The following is a 20,000-nucleotide window of genomic DNA, read 5'->3' as shown; positions in this document are numbered from 1 at the left end:
GAGTTCGGTATCGGCCTTTGGCAGCGAGTGTTGTGCCGCCGCACAACTTCAGGCACAGCCGTTCCGGTGCGTCAGGTAAATCATCGTCCCAGCTGCTGGCGCCGTTCGCTGTTTACATCGCAGACGTGTACATACATGCACTATTCCAAGCATCTGTGTGGACACCTGTGGTCTGCGCATAATGCACAGCATCGCAAAGCCCAGTTGTCTGTCAAGCCTCTGTGTATTGCTCGATGGATGGTGTGATCCGATGTGCTGCAACTGGCCGCACTGGCTGGTCGTGGGTCTGTGTTGACTGGCAATACCACTCTCTGGCCACGTGGGTTCTCCGGGACAGACTGTGCAGGCCAGACAGCCGCCACACGCCTGGAGACCGGCGCACTGAGCGAGGAGTGCGACCCGAGAGGCTTGGCTGCGAATGGCAGGAAGATCGCCCCTCTGAGGTCACACGCTTCTCGGAGTTTCTCCCTGATATTCAGCCGGTGCGATGGTGCGAGTGGGGAAACTGCAATACGGGAACGCGGCACGGCTGGATATGGAGCCGCGCCCGATCGCGCTGACACCGGTGACGCAGCGACTCATCGGTTTCAACCGCCACCCTCACACACACACACGCACACACCATCCCACCTGCTAATGGCGGCTCTGCACGAGACGGCAAGCCTTGTTCGCGCGACGTGTCACAGGCGCCCCTCGCGGTGATCAGGCGAGGATCGGGAGCTGCGGTTTGAGCGGGGCCGCGTGGGATACGGCCTGGTGGATATCGGGAGCAGCACCGGACGAGACCGCGTCGAATAAACCTCTAAACGAATATTTCGAAGACCCGAATATTTTGCTGTCGAAGAGGGAAGCCGCTGGGAAGGCGGCGTGATTGGCTCAGACGTCGGCAGGGTGACCTCTCAGCAGGGATCTTCTGGGTCTGGCTCGTGGGAGTGCGGCGCGCGAGGCTTCGGCGAGGTCGCGCGAGACACGAGGAAGCCGCTGGGAAGGCGGCGTGACTGGCTCAGACGTCGGCAGGGTGACCTCTCAGCAGGGATCTTCTGGGTTTGGCTTGTGGGAGTGCGGCGCGCGAGGCTTCGGCGAGGACGCGCGAGATCACGAGTCGATCATTCGGAGGCCGTCTCATTCTACCGAAAGGAGGCATGGATCACGGGGATCCCAGGAACATTACAGCCCGTGGCCAGGGACGGTATTTGGCCGCGGTAGCGAACTGCCCCAGCGATCCGTAGCCGGCCACTCAGGCATCATCGCCGCGCCGGTCCTGTTGTCTCGTCGGGCACGCGGTCCACACCCAGCACCTGGCAGCTTCTCACAGCATCTAGCAGCTTCTCAGCCCGCCGGCACCCAAGCCGCGGCGAATACCGCGCGATCAGCAGATAATAATGTATTAGTCTTTAACGAAACAAAATGCAGTGTACAGATCTCGGGAGTCTGCTCGCCGCCGACGGGGCTGGGCCAGCACAGCCGGCGGGAGCACGGCGGCACCACCCCGTCAGACGGTGTCCGTAACGCCCCGCCGGCCCCCGCGCTCACACCGCTCGCCACCCGCTCGGGCCGCCTGTCTTTGGCTCACGGGAAAACGCGCCGGCCACGTATTATTGCGCCGAGAAGCGGAGCCTGCCGCCGAGGAGCAGGCAGCCCAGAGAGCTGCGGCCGGAGAGCGAGCGTCCCGTCCGCGGAGAAGCCTGCTGGAGCCGTCGCAGCCGCCGCAGCCGCCGCAGCGCGGGAAGAGGGCGGCGCAGCTCAGCGAGCGGGCACAGGCTGGCCCTCCTGGGTCCACCTGGGAGGCAGGGCAGCGCGCGCTGAAGCGCTATCACCGGCAGATCAACCTGAAGAGTGGAGAAGACTCGAGCCTGAGGGACAGCGAGAAGCTGCCGTAACCCCACGCGGCAGTGTCAGACTAGAGAGCTGTGGTTTCCAGCTGGCGGCGGAGGCGGCAGCTGCCGTCCAGCCGGACCGATGCTCCATCGCGTCCGGTGGCTCGTCCCTCGAACGCACCCGTCCACCTGCGCCGCGCCCCGCCCTCGCAGGGGCGGCTCCGCGCGCCCACCGCGCCACACGCGCGCCGCTGACTCACACGCGGCGGCGTGACGTCACTGCGGCCGGGCCCGCGCGGAAGCCCCCGCCGTCATCACACCGCCCCCGGCGCCGCCCAGCCGTGACGTCACAGCCGCTGCCGTTCGGGGGCGGGCGGCGCCAGTCCGCCGGCCGCCGTATCTCGCGTATAAAACAACACACCGCCCGCGCGCACCACAAATATAAAGTATAAAAAGGGCCGAGCGGCCGCCGCCGCGCCCGTGCCGCGCGCCCGCCGGCCCCCACTCCTCTGTGAAAGACCCTGAAGAGGCGGCGCCGCGCCGACCGGCCCCTAGAAGTCGAACAGCTGCTGGTCGGGGTCGAACGGCGCCGAGCCGAGGCTCGGGTCTGCCAGCGCCTGCAACGGAGTCACAGCGGTCACGGAGGTCACCGGCGCTGACCGCGGGCGGGACTCAGGTCAGAGCGCAGCGGCGCATGTGCGGCGGCAGAGGGATATTTCGGACTTACGAAGCCTCAAGCTACGACTAACTGATTTTGATTCAGCGGCCTGTTGTAAGTTGTTCTCATCCCGGTAATTGCAGCATCAATTTAGCGACGCATGCAGTACAACGTCCTTTTTCACACCCTGAACACAATTTACGGCTGATAATGACGACAGTCATAGATCATACGGGGATCCGTTATCATTGAGTATGGTCTTTACTACCTTCGACTCGCATGTGGGGGCCCGGGTTGGTATCTCGGTAGAGTCAAGGCCCCTGAGTGCTAACATGGCCTCTGCAGTCGCCGGCGTTCCAAAAAAGGTGCCGGACGACCTGCGTCACGTTCCCGTTTCAATTAAAAGTGGGCATGATCTTGAGGTACATAAATGGCTTCAATAGCTCAAACTGGGAACATGATTTTGATGCCTACGATGGTCCACCATTACATTCAGGAACCAACAATTCCCGGCTCCGAGCACTAACAGCGTCGACTAATGCCAATCGCGTACGAGCCACAAATTGCGACGTCAGCAGTTGGTCCACACCATCGATGCCCCCATAAGACCTCAGAGAGATGGCTTGTTGGAAAACGTTTGTCACGGTGTATTCGCTAGACTTGTGTTTGACTTTGGGAGGAGGCTGAACCGATTCCGGAACCAAATGAACCATATCTTCGCTGAGTCGAGTGGAATGGATTCGTCTGCAATTTAGGTGTGGGTCAGAGTCAGGGTTGCCTTGCTAACTAAGAAAAAGATTCTAGACTAATCAGTCATTAGATTCAACTTGAAATGACCGTAATGGATGTCCTCGTGTTAACAATCAAACATCTTAAAATACGCATACAAAATGGCACGTAGCACAACTGTCCTACTATCAATAACTGTTCTTTACAGGTCTTTATTACGTCCCTGCAGTCTAAAGACCGCTTACACGCTAACACGAGTTCAATGACTTACCCGTGTGGGAGGCAATAATTGTCTTGTCATTGGATTAACTTCACTAGAATTAAAACCGGCGTTAACCTTCATCGCCTTGCGTGATTACGAGTCCAATCAAAATGGTGATGGTGCACGCAGACAGAGTCCACATCAGCAACACGCGCTGAGAATTGGTATCGTAACCGGTCACAAGCGTCCGGCTCCGTACCCAACAAAGCCCATGAGGCGGGCGGTAGGTGGGCGGTAGGCGCAGTGCCTACCGCCCAGGAGAGGACTGGACGCCCGGGAGAGGTACACTGGACGCCGGTGAGCTGTACGCCGGGCGCCACCCGGGAGGGGTGCACTGGACACCGGGGAGTGGTAGGTCGGACGCCACCCGGGGAGAGGTACACTGGACGCCGATGAGCGGTACTCCGGGCGCCACCCGGGAGGGGTGCACTGGACGCCGGGGAGTGGTAGGTCGGACGCCACCCCGGGAGAGGTACACTGGACGCCGGGGAGTGGTAGGTCGGACGCCACCCCGGGAGAGGTACACTGGACGCCGATGAGCGGTACTCCGGGCGCCACCCGGGAGGGGTGCACTGGACGCCGGGGAGTGGTAGGTCGGACGCCACCCGGGGAGGGGTGCACTGGACGCCGGGGAGTGGTAGGTCGGACGCCACCCGGGGAGAGGTACACTGGACGCCGCCAGGCGCTGGTCACCCCGGCAGGGAAGCACTGAACGCTGGGGAGGGGTACGCCGGACGCCTCTCGGCGCGGGCGCGGGCTCTCACCTCGTTGTCATCGGAGAAGTAGTGCTCGATGATGTCGAAGGCCAGCTGGTAGATGTCGGTGTTCTCGTGGTTCTGGAGCGCCTCGATCTTGTCCAGGCCGCCGCACTCCTCCACGATCTGAGCCACCGCCTCCACGTCCGGGCTCGACTTCAGCATGTTGTTCAGGCCGTCCAGCACCACGTTTATCACCTGGCGAACGGCCGGGACGCGCGCGGTCACGCGAACGGAGAGACACGAGACTGGAGAGCAGACAGAGTGACGAGGGGGCACGACACGAGAGCGTGGGGGCCGGCATCGCGACCGAATCCCGATTAACGAGGCATATCAGAACACGTTGGCACCTGAAAACAGCACGCAGCGAAGACGAGACGACGCTGCATCAGCCGTGGCCACTGGCAACGCAGTCACGCCAGCGACAACGAGAAACAGAAACAGCACAGCGATGCACGGCGTGCTCTGTTCCACAATATTTACATTCGTGCCGTGCAGTCAAATCATGGCGACAAGGTGTGACGGCCCACGGGCGGTGACTGATCGTCCGCTTCCCTACTTCCGTCAACGTCTAATACCCGACACCGAGGCCGTCGGAGCGCGCGGCGGCGTTCCACGCCCCGTCCTCGCCCACCTGCGAGTCCTTGCAGTCGAGCAGTTGGCACATGGGCGGCACGCCGCCGGCGCGCACCAGGTGCTGGATCTGCTCGGGCGAGCCGCTGATGGTCAGGTTGCTGATGCACCAGGCGCACTCCTTCTGCGTCTGGAACTCGCCGCGGCTCAAGTGCTGCACCACCAGCGGCACCAGGCCGTGGTCGATCACCAGCTGCACCTGCTCCTTGTTGCCGGCCGTGATGTTGGACAGGAACCAGGCGGCCTCCTGGCGGCGGCGGCGGAGCGCGCCGGGCGCATGTCACCGTCGCCGCTGCCCGGGGGCGGGCGGGCGGCTGGCCCGTGACTGGTCAGAGACACGGCTGGCCGCCCGGCGGCGCGATCACGCCCCGAGGCGGGTCAGCGGCCGCCGGCCGGCCAGCCGCGAGTCCACGGCCGCGATGGTCGGGCCGCCGCCACCGCCGCCGCCGCCAGCACCGCTGCTGCTCCTCTCTAACCTAGCTCAGTCACGCTCTCAATCACACACGGGGCAGAGGCTGTCGTCAGCGGCCGCGGCGCGGCGCGACACTCGGCTGCACTTCGCTCTCGTCATCCGCCGCGCGGCGTCAGAGCCCCGGAGTCGGTCAGGCACGCGCTCACTCGCTCGGCTGCGGCGGTACGTTAGCGGACGGCGCTACCGCGTCCCCGCGCACGGCAACCCTGCCTACACGTGAGCAGCAGCGGTGGCGGCGACAGCAGCAGCGGCGGCGGCCCGGGCGGCAGTCCAGACTCCTGTCATCATTTCACACGGGCTGGGGCATGGCTAGTAACTACGGTATCACAAACAACCAGAAACAAACACGCAGTGCCGGACCGTAACCGTGGCGCACTCACAGGCGAAAAATCAGTACTGGAAGCGCAAACACCTCAAGAAATTACACTTTGACGATGCGATGATCGCCGACACACTCCCCGAGCCGTTCATCACGGCCACCTCTACATCCCGCGGACCGTCGTCGCCCGCCTCACCTTGTTGATCTTCTCCCTGGGGTGCTGCAGCAGGCCGGGGAAGTGGCTGAGCGCGTCGCAGTTGAGCACCTGCTGCGTCTGCTCGTCCGTGCCCGTCACGATGTTGCCCACGGCCCGCAGCGCGGCCGTCTGCACCTGTGGTCAGCGTCACGGTCGCGTCACGTCACGGCCCTGAGCGGCGCGGTCGGCGCGCAGCAGCGGACGTTTTGGCCGAAGCGTGAGCGATGGCGGTGATATTGAATCAGGACCTCTGGGAACGGCATCGGCTTAACGCACGTGGTGATGCGAGTCGTGCTCAATCCACCGCGGCCTCCTCACACACGCTGAAATCCCTGACGTCACGCGAAATCAGCCTGCCTCGCCCCACGGCACGAAACGCGCGTGTTCACTGCGTCGGTGTCGGTGCGGCAGCCGCCGGTGCCCCACCTTGGTCTCCTGGTGCGAGAGCAGCGGCACCAGCTTGGAGACGACGCCCGACTCGATCACGCGCTGGATCTGCTCGTGGCCGCCGTCGGTCAGGTAGCTGAGCGCCCACACCGTGTCCACCAGGATGGACACGTCCGAGTGGTGGATCAGAACGTTCAGCGACGGCATCATCTCCCGGATCGTGTCCGGCGACGGCGGCGGCTTGTTGTTCCGGCACAGGTTCACCAGCACCTGGCGGCCAGACGCCGTGAATCAGTGCTGCCGTGTGGCGGGCGGCTGACGGCGAGGCCGGCGGAGAGCGCCGACGGAGACAGGGGCCAGCAGGAATGAGCGGGAGGACGCGACAGGGAAGGCCGCACAGACGGGTCAGCATGTGTCACCCCTAACACGGTGTCGTCACGAACACTGACCCCAAAAGCGAAGTTTAGAACACGTGGGACACAGTCCGCAACACAACGTATGACGCCATGTGCAGGGTGTCATCGCACTGTCTTCTCGCCGTCATTGACGTCTGCCACCAACACTCATTCGGCCAGCTCCCCAGCGGACACGGGCAGCCGTGAGAGTCAGCGGCGGCCCGCTGGCCGTGCCCTACCCTGGCGCGTCCACACGTCGACTCACCCACGTGACGTTCCTCAGAAAGTTGAGCGGGATCTTGTCGTTAATGAAGGCTATCAGCGGCTGGACGATCCCCAGACCTATGACGTAGTCTCTCAGGTCGGGGCCGTCTCCGATTATATTACCTGCCCGACAGCCGCGCATACACCACGTAACAAACGCCACGCAAGGCGGCACACATACCATGGGGCAGCGTAACACACAGACAGGTACAATACGGGGTTGCTGCTTGCCTCGCTGCGCGAAGAGGTGACATTGTCGGTGCCAGTGGTGCCGCCACCCGTGTCACTACCGTCGCACGTGCCTCAGTAATATAGAGTGCATCTCAATAACATTTGCAAGCAATTTAACACTGTTGGACCTCCCCTACGCACTACGCGTGCAATGCTGTTCCACGTATTCGGGACCTCAAAGGGGCCTTCCTTGGTTGCGGACGCTCCCTGCTCCACTGTGCGAGGGCAGAGCGCCGTTGGCGTCGGTTAAGCACCACTTCCATCCACCTAGAGTTGATTCACATCATGATTATGCATATTGTGTCCTCATATCAGTTCTTCTAAGCTTCCAATGCTTGCGTCAATTGGCAATCCCTTATGTGTGGAAACGCCTAATCCGCCGTTGCTCGAACCCCTCATGCTTTTCCGCCTCATATTTTTGGGGGCCTAGACTTCGCACAGTTTGTTTCTTCCCAGCATACCAGCAACCTCTCCCTGCTAAATGCCAAAACACGCGCCTCTCGCCTGCGCTGTGACCAATACCGGTACCGGACGGGTGTGAATTCATTTTGTGCATCGTCACGAAGGTTGATTCCGTCGTGTGCGCAAACTCACAACAATCTGCACGGCCATCTGTGCTGTGCACCTCGCTAAAGAAATGCGGGCAGACTGTCAGACAGATGCACGCTCCGAAATCAATGAATTAGACGATAGATTTCCGCTTGCTTCGCTGCATGAAGAGGCGACCTTGTTGGGATCGGTAGTTCTGCCGCCAACGATGTGACGTCGACTTGGGCATCAAACAACAGAGGAATTCGATTCAACTCCTGCGAATTTGGCCGAGTTCCTAAGAAATCGCCCTGGATTTATTGCAAACCTTATGGCTTACGGGTGGAGACATGGGCCGTGTCCACTTCGGCTACGTTCCTCCGTTTACATGTGTCAAGTGTTTAACACTTCAGGATCACTGCGACACATTACCCACGCGGTGCTGTTCACGCATTGGGACATCAAATGTTTGGCATTAAGTTGTAGTTCCCGCACGCTTTGCGAAGAGCCGGCGCCGTTGGCGGCGGTATGACACCGCCTCCAGCCACACACCGTTGGTACGCATCGCAAGTGTCTTTATTATTTTGCCTGATATTTGAAACTTTGTCAATGGGGACCCCACATGGTGTGCAAACGCTATGTACATCGATGCTAAACCTTCGCAACATGATTTTGACGGCTTGGCTTTAGCACAAGTATACATACAAAAAGCATCCCCGCTTAGATGCCGGCACCGGACGGGCATGAACTGTTGTGGATTTGGAAAAAAACAGGATGTTCACGGAGTCTGAGCCCGACGTATGCGCAACCTCCCCGGCCATCGGCGCGACCGCCTGCACTGTGCGTCTGGCTCAAGACATGCGGACAGAGAAGACGCACAGGCGTCCGTTCAGAATTGGTCAATTACATGTCAGAGGAACCGGAGGCAGTGGTAAACAGCATGTCCTTATAATTTTTAATTTGTTGACTGCCGACAGTAGAAGTGGTCCGTCGTCTTCTACGGCCACCACCCGACGGCCATGTGTTGAACTTTCAGTGACCTAGCTTACTTAGCGGTCCTCGGACTTCATCAGCCTTCCCAGCCCGAAACCCAAAGGAAGCTACCCCTCACTCAATCCGAGGTTATATCTGGCCTGTCGCCGAACGCTCCGACGGCCTGATCGGAGCCTGCAGACGCGACAACCGCAACTGCTGATGAGGGCCGCCCAGACACCGCTGACTTACCTAGCGCCCAGACGGCCTGTTCGCAGACCTGCAGGTGGGGCGAGCGCAGCAGGCGCAGGAAGTGCGGCGTGGCGCCGGAGTTGACTACCGCCTCGGTCTGCACCGTGGTGCCCGAGGCGATGTTGGTCAGCGCCCACGTCGCCTCAAACTGTAGCGCCGGGCTATCAGACGAGGGTCGGTCAGAGGGAGGCGCGGCGCCGGCGGCCCGTGGCACGTGTGGTCAGCAGGGCCAGACACTGGCAGCAGTGGCCTAAGCACTAGATGGGACAGATGGTGTGGCAACTGGGTATGCAGGCGATATTGCTGACAGCATGCAGGGGGGATAGCGGCCTGACTGGTGAGACATGGGAATGGTATGCTGGCATGCATACAGCATGGTACATATTGGTACAATCGCCAACACTTGTCACCTTTGGCACCCTTGGAAGCACTTTAACACCAATTCCACCAAACTGTTATCTATTGTCTATTCAACATTTTCTATTGTCTTCCGACCATTTGAAGTAATCTGTCCCAACTTTCTCACTTAGATCCAGTGCATGTTTCTCACATAATTACCCCACTCTTTCCCTAGAAAAGGCTCCCACTCCTCCTGTCACCCACTTGTCATCGGCCTGCAGGCACTGGACGAGCACGGGCAGCACGCCGCTCTGCACGAGCGCGTCAATGGGCGGGTTCTTGTCAGAGCTGAGCAGCTTGCGCGCCGCCTGCACGGCGCCCAGCCGCACCTGCGGGTCGGCGCTCGAGGCGTTCGTCACGATCACCTGCAGATTCGACGCCGTGTACGTCCGGTCGGCGTCCTCGTCGTCTGTCGGCGGCGCAGGACACGACGGCATGAGACTGGGTGCGGATGCTCACAATGGCCGATGTTGGAGTGTTCCACCCACACAGCATGCTGGCTGGGAATGGGTGTGGTGGGGGCTTCCTAGAGTAGCGATTGAAATGGGCAGTTGCTGTTTACTAACATGACTCATGCTTGATATCACTGCTGTTCTGACAACAGTCATGGCAGTTGTGGGAGGGCACAATGATGATACACCCTTTATCTGCTTTAATTTTACTTTGTCAACATGCACAAAATTTGTTCAGTTTTTATTTGAAGAGCTTACCAGCTGAGTCTGCATTGAGCGGCACATTTCTTCTTTTTTGGAGGGTCTCCTCACGTTTGTTCTTCCTTAGTTCTACTGTAACCTCATTCCTTCTTCTCCTCATTTCCTGAAATAATGTGTGTTAAAAACATAAAAATGTGTCAACTATTGGATATCATGACCAACATTGCTAACAGTCAGGTGAATACATGTAATGTAAGCATACAACAAATTGTAAGATAATTGGCAACTAAGCACATGCTTGAACATATGAAATATCAATGAGCACAAAAATAACAATATAAAACACTCCCACAAACACAACTTATAGCTCATAAAATAGCAGGTAACCAAAGAAAAAAGCAGCCCAGTGGCTTTCCTCACCAAACAAAAACAAATTGCAAGTCAGAAATACTTGTCTTTGGGTTACAGCAACTACAACATGTTTTAATGTTGCACTCTAAATCACTGAAAATGGAAAACAGCTTATTTCATCTCAAACCAACTTCATCTCACTGATATAAGAGGAGAGCTGCATCTATATACACATACTAAAGCAACATTCTTAATGCACTTGGTCTTCACAAAGTTTAGTTGCCTTGAATCTACAAAGCAATAACACAATCAATTCTCAGTTTGCAACATGGCATAATTGGGACAGATGACAGCATGACAACATGGCACCTGACAAGACAAAACTAACAAATAAAATGTGTTATAGGCTGTGGAAAGAAAAGGGTCAAATCATGAAAATCAATAATGATGACATAATTGTGATGCATGGAAGCTTAAACCAATACTGTCAGGCACAACAGGCCTCTTAAGAGCACTAAGATTCCATTTTCAGGCACTCCTTGTCCACATTCTGAAAGATGGACATCCAATGCATGCATACATCACAAAAACTTTGAAATGTGTGGCACAGTCATGATAGTTCTGTTGATTCTTACATCTTGATCCTTTCCTTTATTCTTGAAATTGTGGAGTCTCGCACTGACGTTTCCGTCAGACGCCATCCTGCACGGAATCTTGAAATCTCCAGACAGCGGCGAAAACAAAAGACTGGAACACCACTGCCCGCTATTGAGGGCAATCTAACATAGATATACAGGATCCAGTACGCCTTTTGGTCGCTTCACCTTCTTTTCTCCCAAAAGGGCGAACACCGGATATGACAATGCAATTAATGGCATATCTCGAGCCCACAGTCCCTATCCACTCCGTGAACTGTATGGAATATTCACATCTAATGAAGGCGAAAAACTCGAGGTTACTAAATGGTTGTATTCGCAACTCGGCACTGTTTTTCGTTTAAGCACCTATTTTCTATTTTAAACCAATCATATTGCTGATTTGATGCCTAGACAAATCATCGAAGCGGATGTCAGGCGACACTCGGTCAGAAAGCTTACTGTGAACACACTGCAATGGCTGCGGCAGAAAGGTCCGTGGATGAGGCGAGGAGTGGTGCTCTCGACAATCTGTGTGCACCGTCGCGGTCTTTCACAGCCGCGTGTGGTGTACGGGGTGTTGGGAGAGAAGGCCGCTAGCTGTGTAATTCGTCAGTCGTTGCAACTGAGCTAAAATGACTCTAATTATTTATCTAGTTGTGTCTAATTGTGTTTGTTTGTGCCGTTATTTGATGCTCGAAAATTTTGTGGTTGATTCATCGTACCGCAAATTAAACCAATCCATATGGATAAAGTGGCAAACCAGAATCTTGACATGCTGGGTTTATTTTGTCATTCAGTTATTTTGAATGCAGCAAGATTGGGTGGCTTGCCACTGATTCTAAGCATGCAGATACCAGCCATTGACACTCAATATCATGTAGCCCAATATTTCCAATTCAGCATGCATGTTTTGAAAGCTGCTGATACCACAACAAATGGGGACATGCTCTGGGCATGGGAGATGCATAAAGAATTGAAGATAAGTTACTTTGTGTATTCTAGACCTGTAGTACCAATAGTTACAGGCTGCTTTGATTGGAATTTTTATGTATTGAAGGATTTGCATATGTTGATGGTGCCAATAGAGCATTTCTGTGAAATGTTCTTTGGATAATGTATGCCTCATTGAAGCTGTTTATAGATCATAAAAATGTTATATTTTTCTGTTTTTCATGTCTTGTATACCCGAAAGATGCTTTTAAGATGGCAGGGCTCAGTGGAAAAGCATTTGTGTAGCAATTTACACTGAAAGTTGTGTTAACTGAGCATGGCTCCCAGTCTGGAGCTTTATCACTTTTTGGTTAAATAATAGGATTACACAGCATACACACAATTAATGTTGAGTGCACTGTTAAACCTCAGCCTATAGCATTGTGTATCACACCTAATAGTATTCCTAGCATGTGTTTAGGAACTATGTGTACACACATATTTTTGGATGCAAGCATAATTGGGATATTTGTGTGTGTGGTATTTGTAAGATATGATACATTTGTTCATGTTTGGGCACATGATCAAAATGGAAGGTACTGTCTGTCAAGTCCTGTGTTTACATGGATCCCAAAACAAATGTAATGATCCTATCCTGATTCCTGTTTGCTTTATATTGATGCAAATGATAACCTGTCTTGATCCACCAATGACTTTTTGATTTTTTTACCTGTGTTCACAGCAAAATGCTATGTACTTGATTTCATCCCAACTCAATGTAAATTTCTTGGATTCTGGAGCCCATTGGGACTCTGCCTGGAGTCAGGCACAAGACTGATTACATGCAGCTGTCTGTGCAGTCTTCCAGTTTGTTGCGCACTGTCTCATATAATGTTATCATGACATTAGTGGGCACTTTGAATATGTTGATGCAAGCATATACTGTGACAAGTTAATCAGCACTTTGCTCTCTGTTTCAGTTTGAAGAATATGGTGCAATTTTAATATTGTAACAATAATTATAAACACATGATAGTGTGCACTAAGAAGTGTAGACCCTTAATTTCACCTTAAGGTTGGAACAGAAAGTTAAGGCCAAAAAAGTGTGATTTGGAATCACTATCCAACCATGCCATCTGTCAAGTGTATCCTGCAAGCAGCAGTGATTGCAGCAGTGTGCAGCTGTGTGTTGTCTTGGAACCAAGATGAAATGGACATGTATGATCTGATTGAAGAGATAGGAATGAAGCCAAACTTCTATGAGCTGCTGGGTCTGGCTGAGGTGAGAAATAGTTGTCCATAGAACACAAGTACAGTCAGTTTTACCTGACATCTCCTAGAAATTTGTTTGTAAACATTCAAAAGTAGTGTAGTTCACAGTTTTATCACCATAACCACCAGTCATTTAATTCCCTGGCAGGTGTGTGATGGTCTAGTAGTCAGTGCTGGCGATGCTGCCGGTGCTCTCGGCGACGCGGTGCCTGACCGAGCCGTGGGCCCTGCTCCGTTGCAGAACGCCACCTCGATGGAGGTGCGCCGCACGTTCCGGCAGCTCTCGCTGATCCACCACCCGGACAAGAGCGACGCCGAGGACGCCGAAGTCAAGTTCAGACAGGTGCGGAGCCAGGCGGCGGCGGCCGGACGGCCTGGGTACCCGCCGCTTGTTGGGGATGGCGACGGGCTGGGTACCCGCCGCTTGTTGGGGATGGCGACGGCCTGGGTACCCGCCGCTTGTTGGGGATGGCGACGGCTGGGTACCCGCCGCTTGTTGGGGATGGCGACGGGCTGGGCCGCGGAGCGCCAGACGGAGCCGGTGGTGGTGTGGGACTCAGGTCTAAGCTCGGGTTTCAGGGACGTGGTAGTTCTACGAGACTCATTCTGCTCCTGACCATGTCGTGACGCCTTGGGTCCTCAGCTGACACCACCTCAGCGTTCTGTGTCAGCTGAGAAACTGCAACGCTAATGCCGATGACAGTCACAAACGTGGCATCGTAATATAACTGACAGATCCATCTGATGGACCTAGTCCTGTAGAGAGCAATGTACGAGCCCTGGCCGCCCCAGTACACATGTTCGGCGTGTGACCCTGCCTGCTGTGTTATGCGCAGCTGGTGGGCTTGTATAAGGTGCTGCGCGATACGGCCCGCGCGGGTTGGCCGGCGTGTGACCCTGCCTGCTGTGTTATGCGCAGCTGGTGGGCTTGTACAAGGTGCTGCGCGATACGGGCTGCGCGGGTATGGCCGGCGTGTGACCCTGCCTGCTGTGTTATGCGCAGCTGGTGGGCGTGTACGAGGTGCTGCGCGACACGGCCCGTCGGGAGATGTACGACAAGTTCCTGGTGGACGGCATGCCGGACTGGCGCTCGGCCCTTTACTATTACCGGCGCGCACGCAAGATGGGCATGCTTGAGATCACCATCATCCTGTCCATCATCACCACAATCGGCCAGTACCTGACGTCGTGGGCCGGCTACAAAGAGCGGCGACTGGCCGTGGTGGGTGATGGTCGGGGACGCGGCGGCGATGGTTCGTCGCATTCGCACCGCGGAAGACACGCCGCCTACGTGTGCCGAGTGTTCCGTTATGTGGTGCTAGCTCAGCTTGGGAACTCGTGCACATAATAGAGCTCCTGTGGTTCTGCGGTTGCATGCAAAAGTCACCACAATTGCGTAATCCGTTTGACGATCGTGGTTTCCGTCAACTTATTGCGTCGGTGAGGGTGTGGCCTTTCATTTCACAAAGAAAAAACTGCGAAGCCTTTGATGCTGAGGCAGTCGAGATGGTGGCGTGGTGACTAAGCTGTCGAGAACCGATCGGCCGACCTTCCGACTTCGTGATCGGAGTCTGCTTATTGCCCGACGCACGATCCGCATGCGAGTGCATCGCTTATGAACCGGTACCGTAGGTCATGTGCGCGAAAATGTGTGGAGCAAGGTATGACACGCGGTGATGTGGATATGCTTTTGGGGGCAACGATGACAATGTAACAGTATGGCATGCATGAAATTTGCAGTGGCTTCGCACCACACACACACTGCATCCTTTGTTGTTTGCCTTATTAGCAGGGAACAAAGCAGAATGCAATTCTAGATCTTGTGGTTGCAGGAAGATGCAGTACGATCCAAGTTCAAACGAGAGCGGAAGATGGGGAAAGATATCGACTTCGATGCGATGATAGAGAAAAACATGGAAGAATTCGAAAAGCCAAGGTATGTTTTACAGATGGCGTAGTTGTTTGTACTACCTTCCTCGTCTGGTGTGTTAGTGTGTATACAGCATGTCGGCCAGTTAACTTTCCGGCCGCTGTCGGGTGCTATTGAATCCTGAGAAGGACTGTGTGTTGCTTGACTGTCAGTCATATACAAAGGTATATTTATGGTTGAATGGTTCATTCCTGTTAGCCGTTTTAAAATAGCCAAACGCCTGTTGGTGCCTGTACGTCCATCTTGCGTCTTTTATTCCTTTCGGTTTCGAAAGGGTCTAGCGGGGGTTTATGGGAGGTTTTATTATAGATTGTTTTATATATTATATGGGAGGTTTTATTATAGAGAGGCTTTATGCCTCGAAGAGATGCCCTCCGAGAAAGGTATCCCCAATGGTCACTTGTTGTCTCGTGCCATATCCGCACCGACCGGCCTTATCTTCCCTCGCGGACGGATCTGGAACGCACCGACCCTGCCTCGTGCCGACCATCACTGCCCTGTCCCAGCTAGGTGCCATGTTTAAGACGTGTGTCCGTTGCTGACGCAGTCCTCACCCCGGCAGCTGGTGGAATACGCTGCCGTTTCAGCTGGTGCGAGGGGTGCGCTGGCTGGTGTGCCGCGCGCCGTTCGCGCTGGTTGAGTCGGTGCGCGCCGAGCGTGAGCGGCGCGAGCAGGAGCGGCTGGCGGCCGAGCGGGCGCGCGAGGAGGAGGAGCAGCAGCGCGAGGAGGCCCAGCGGCAGCGCGACAAGCGGCGCGAGATGAAGGAGCGTCGCCGCCAGCGGCTGCAGGAGCTGCCCGAGGGCGGGCCAGAGGCGGCCGCCGCGCCGGCCGGCGCCGCCGCCGACGCCGGCTCGGGCCGCACCTGGAGCACGGCCCGGTCCGGCCCCTGGGCCGACGAGGACCTGGTGGAGCTGGCGCGCCTGGTGAAACGGCACCCGGGCGGCACGCCCGAGCGCTGGGAGCTGATCGCCGAGGCGCTGGAGCGCACCGTGGCCGAGGTGACGCGCATGGCGCGCCAGATCCGCGACCGACCGCACATGGTGCCCGTGTCGGCCGGCGCGCAGACCGCCACCGCCGACGGCCGACACGTGGCCGACAGCGTGCTCGAGCCGGCCGCGCCTCCTCCGCCGCCGCCGCCGCGCAAGGTCAAGACGCGCGGTGCGCCGGCGGCCGCGGCCGGCGCCGACGAGGCTGCCTGGTCGCAGCAGCAGCAGCGCGCGCTGGAGACAGCGCTCGCGCAGTACCCCAAGGGCTCGGCAGAGCGCTGGGAACGGATTGCCAAGGCCGTGCCCGACAAGACGAAGGTGGGTACTGGCGACAGGGTGCTTGGCAGCAGAGTTGGTTGCGTCTAGGGTGGACGCAGTACCGACAGCAGAAGGCGTATTATGAGGGTTGAGTGGTGTCTGCCTTTGTCAGGTTTAAAGCTTGGCTCAAGAAGGTATATTCGAAAGAAGTATGTGAAATTTTTAAAAAATTCCTGCAGTGTGGGATTATAAAATTGCATGGGATACTTGCGTGCATTAAGTGATCAGAACCTAGCATTTGTGTTAGGCAAGTTTTCCAAACCTCTTAGCAGAAGCGCCAACCTGTTGCGCACGTTGGCAGCAACTAGCATGTAGTTAAACCCCTCATTTATATTGTCAAATTGTTTCACTCCACTGTTCGAATGCAGCGATTCCCACCGGCTGAAACGTTATCTAGAATTATAGCCGCTGTCATGGTGTCGCCAAATGTGTTCGCCTGAGGCACCGAACTAGTGCCGGTCAATTGAAGATTGCGTTCCCGCTCCCCGGCTGGCGTCACGCGTGTGCCCTTCGCGAGGCGATGCCACCGCGTGGAGGGCATGGCTTGCGCCTGAGTCCCCAGCAGCGCGTCGGTGCTGACGTCTCGGTCCGGGTTCGCCCCGGTCGCTGACCACCCTCCCCCCCCCCCCCCCCCCGCAGGAGGAGTGCATGCTGCGCTTCCGGTACCTGGCCGAGATGGTGAAGAAGCGGAAAGAGGCCGACTCGCAGAAGGAGGAGGCCGACTCGCAGCCGGATGAGGCCGAGCCTCAGCCGGAGGGCCCGGCAGCTGAAACCATCGAGACGGTCGGCGTCAGCAGCACGGCGCGGTGTGCAGAGCCGGTGGCGGCGTTAGCGGAGTGAAGGGGCCACCTGCGGACGCTGGACCGTGCCAATTGTGATAAGCGCGCCGGTGGACTGTGCTTGTTTGGGATGTCGAGAGGCGCTGTATGTCGTCGACTGATGTTGGGTTGGGGTCGGGTCGGCTTGGATCGCTTGGGCACTGCAGCACAACTCACGTATTTTGTTTTGTATTGTGACTGCGGGAAGCGAGCGTAGTGGTGGACGGTCTGTGATTAACCGGGATAAAAAAGGTTTGGTGCCCATAAACTTTAAAACATTTGCGAAAAATGTTTGCCTTGCCCAGCCAGACCAAGTTGATCAGTTGCGTGACTGTTTCCGAACATGACCGTTGCTGTTGCTTACGGAAAACCGTGACATCTCAATTTACCTGATACGTTTTTCGTTTCCCCATAACACTGCCCTTTTTGATCTGTGTCCCTTTTTACTGGTGTGGTAAAACAGTGGGCATGGACCGTGGGCCGACAGACCCTAGTTCCTAATTGCGGTGCGACAGGCGGACCACACTAACCTGCGATTCGGTCGCGGCTCCTGCAGCCAACACGGGGCCGGAATGCGGCGCGATGTTCAGACGATGTCCTCCACTGGCCGCTGCCGCTGCCAACGCAAGACCAAACACGAACAATACACGCCGCTGGCTTGTTCGAGTCTATGTTGCCGTTGATGATGGCCGGTGCTGCGCCGTGGGACGGATTTGCTTTCGCCACCAGGAGATGGGTCATCCTGTCCACGCAGATGAAGGCACGTTTTTTTACTGTCACACGATTTCTCCTAGACATAGATGATATTCCATGGCACGCAGTCATGATTGCCAACTTGCGAGAAAAGCCTAACCGATACCTTTTTGGCGTTTTCGCATGCTCTTCACTTCTGAATGACGGGCCTAATGTCAATGCAGCCAGGTGATAACCAAAGCTTAAACCACTAGTTTTTCAGTCGTTTTACGTCTTTTTTTTTTGCCTTTCAGTGTGGGATGGGGTGGGTGGATCACTGGACGATTCCGGATTTGGTATTCGTTAGGCTGAAGCCGGTTGCGCAATAATGTTCGGAGGATACGAAAGGTTAAGCCGAGGTTCCTTTTCCCCTTGATACGTCTTGAGAAACGGCGCTGTACTGCCTTACCCTTTGGTATCAAACCTTACCGTTGTCATGGGTCTGATCTAAACATTACACGATGCTTTGAGTGTTTCGCACGCCTGTTTGGTCATTTTGGGCAACCTGTTAATGGGCCACGTTAAGCTCATCCGATCATTATTTAGGGGTTTATCGCAGTCCTGCACGTGGCACCCGCAAGCCTATATGAACTGATGTGTCCTATGTATCGGTTTCACAAGGCACCAAATATACCACCTTTCCTTGAGCGAACCGTGACTAACGATATCAGACTTGATCCCATCTTGGCTATGAATGACGTCATTTACTATTCGTGATATCGTGTACATTTTATGCTCCCTGAGTGTGAGGGCACCTTGGTACAATAACAAACCCGTGGACGCCGTACTTGACGATCCGTTAGTTGACCAGCGCGATGTAATTAGATGGTTGATTATCATTTACCAGGCATCTGTAGACCACGGGCCATCGATTGATTGCAGTCGGCACGCCACGCGCCACAGGAGGTGATACGATGCATGCATGAGTCAATGTTTGTAATATGCATGATGATGCATGCATACGACATGCGTGATACATGATACAATGCCTGTCTCGCTCCTTAGCCATAACAACTAAACATGGTGGCACGATCCCTCAATAATTCATGGTTTCATAATGGCTCTCATACACATGCTTATTGTCACACATGCCCTTGAGATGTGGCTCCTCAGATGGAGCAACAGGTTTTGGAGTTCTGTATCTGCTTTATGGATGTACTGCCTTTGGTGCTCACCAATGATTAGAAGGTATTGTCAAAAACAGATAATGGGTATGTTTGAAAAGCTATTTGCCATACCCTCTGTGATAATGATTGCCTTTGGCAATCATATTTGCTACTTGTTGACAGTAATATCTTTGAGTCTACCATAATTTCCTTGATTTTGATAATAACTACAAGTTTGAAAGATACCCATGATAGGTATTTAAGTGCTTTCAATAACTCACTGATGTGTAAAACATTTAAATATTGTTAACACTGGTCCCTCTTTTTGTGGACAGTAGTGAACTGAAGACTCATAATTTGGGCATGAGAAGATGGTTGTTGCATCAAGGGGCTTTTATTATGCCTATGAATACCTGTAGGTGGCAGCATTGCATTCATTGATTATATAGCTATTCTTTGAGATGGCCAGATATTCATGAAATGTGGACATAGGCAAATATTTTAATAAGCTATAGAAAAATGCAAGACCATGAGGGGAAAGTCAGGGCCAGGTGGGGCATGGCTGGGCCCTACCTAAGAAGCCCCATGTAAACAGCATGGTCCAGCCCTGGCTGGGCATATGCCAAAACTTTATGAGCAGCAGCCAATATTTCATGGAGACCCAGCAATAGCATAGATTACATCAGCTGATCATGTCACCGAATCAGGATCAGCATCAGCTCATGATTCAGTGGCCTGGCTCAAAGACCAGCACATCAATTATCAAGCTCTCTTGTTAGAGGTGTGGATGGGTCATGCTAGGCATAGAAAAGTTAGTATCTTTATATGGTAGCTGCATGCTAGGGGTGGTATCTACATGTAGTAACAACATATTTACAAATGCATATTACTCTTTCTTGTTTGAGATGCATCTTCTTGTTAATCAATTGATAGGTTTTCAAGCAGAATGGTGTCAAGAAACAAGCAGGCAGCCTGTGCCTATTAAGCCAAGATCATT

The 20,000-nt window shown here is 55.0% G+C and overlaps 2 protein-coding genes and 1 long non-coding RNA gene across 5 annotated transcripts in view; 2 read left to right on the top strand and 1 right to left on the bottom strand.

The window, feature by feature from the left end:
• Positions 1 to 2,125: 2,125 nt before the first annotated feature.
• On the bottom strand, positions 2,126 to 11,212 carry LOC119109713 (importin subunit alpha-4). Its single transcript, XM_037233455.1, has 10 exons — positions 10,909 to 11,212; positions 9,980 to 10,085; positions 9,474 to 9,678; positions 8,871 to 9,031; positions 6,889 to 7,010; positions 6,268 to 6,498; positions 5,842 to 5,976; positions 4,856 to 5,101; positions 4,231 to 4,419; positions 2,126 to 2,434 (listed from the first exon to the last, which is right to left on the bottom strand). The coding sequence occupies exons 1-10, from the start codon at positions 10,972 to 10,974 to the stop codon at positions 2,369 to 2,371; spliced, it is 1,527 nt and encodes a 508-aa protein (XP_037089350.1). The 5' UTR covers positions 10,975 to 11,212; the 3' UTR covers positions 2,126 to 2,368.
• Positions 11,213 to 11,450: 238 nt separating this feature from the next.
• Positions 11,451 to 17,828, top strand: LOC119110277 (dnaJ homolog subfamily C member 1). 3 transcript variants are annotated; one of them, XM_037234041.1, is made up of 7 exons: positions 11,451 to 11,478; positions 12,822 to 13,123; positions 13,355 to 13,456; positions 14,117 to 14,335; positions 14,946 to 15,049; positions 15,606 to 16,347; positions 16,987 to 17,828. In XM_037234041.1, exons 2-7 carry the CDS (start codon positions 12,971 to 12,973, stop codon positions 17,185 to 17,187), a joined length of 1,521 nt encoding a protein of 506 aa, XP_037089936.1. In that variant the 5' UTR covers positions 11,451 to 11,478; positions 12,822 to 12,970; the 3' UTR covers positions 17,188 to 17,828. The 3 variants fall into 3 exon arrangements, with proteins under 3 accessions (XP_037089936.1, XP_037089934.1, XP_037089935.1); XM_037234039.1 differs by having other exon boundaries at positions 11,451 to 11,519; XM_037234040.1 differs by having other exon boundaries at positions 11,472 to 11,512.
• An 857-nt stretch (positions 17,829 to 18,685) lies between these two features.
• Positions 18,686 to 20,000, top strand: part of LOC119110278 (uncharacterized) — a 5,978-nt gene continuing 4,663 nt past the window's right edge. Inside the window, exon 1 of the long non-coding RNA XR_005095465.1 lies at positions 18,686 to 18,803. This is a non-coding gene — a long non-coding RNA (uncharacterized LOC119110278). The remainder of the gene's footprint in view (positions 18,804 to 20,000) is intronic.

The sequence above is a fragment of the Pollicipes pollicipes genome, unplaced genomic scaffold, assembly GCF_011947565.3.
Source record: "Pollicipes pollicipes isolate AB1234 unplaced genomic scaffold, Ppol_2.1 Scaffold_7231;HRSCAF=8579_pilon_pilon_pilon, whole genome shotgun sequence".
In the NCBI taxonomy this organism is placed as follows: Eukaryota; Metazoa; Arthropoda; class Thecostraca; order Pollicipedomorpha; family Pollicipedidae; genus Pollicipes; species Pollicipes pollicipes.
The sequence above is the reverse complement of the archived record's forward strand: the minus strand, read 5'-3'. Positions and strand labels throughout refer to the sequence as shown.

Excerpts from the sequence above, each read along its gene's own strand:
- LOC119110277 (XM_037234041.1), top strand. The coding sequence starts at position 12,971 with ATGCCATCTGTCAAGTGTATCCTGCAAGCAGCAGTGATTGCAGCAGTG. Across the intron at positions 13,124-13,354 it reads AGCTGCTGGGTCTGGCTGAG|AACGCCACCTCGATGGAGGT; the intron begins GTGAGAAATAGT and ends GCTCCGTTGCAG. Across the intron at positions 15,050-15,605 it reads GAAGAATTCGAAAAGCCAAG|CTGGTGGAATACGCTGCCGT; the intron begins GTATGTTTTACA and ends TCACCCCGGCAG.
- LOC119109713 (XM_037233455.1), bottom strand. The coding sequence starts at position 10,974 with ATGGCGTCTGACGGAAACGTCAGTGCGAGACTCCACAATTTCAAGAAT. Across the intron at positions 5,977-6,267 it reads TCTCGCACCAGGAGACCAAG|GTGCAGACGGCCGCGCTGCG; the intron begins GTGGGGCACCGG and ends CGCTGACCACAG. Across the intron at positions 5,102-5,841 it reads CCAGGGAGAAGATCAACAAG|GAGGCCGCCTGGTTCCTGTC; the intron begins GTGAGGCGGGCG and ends CGCCGCCGCCAG.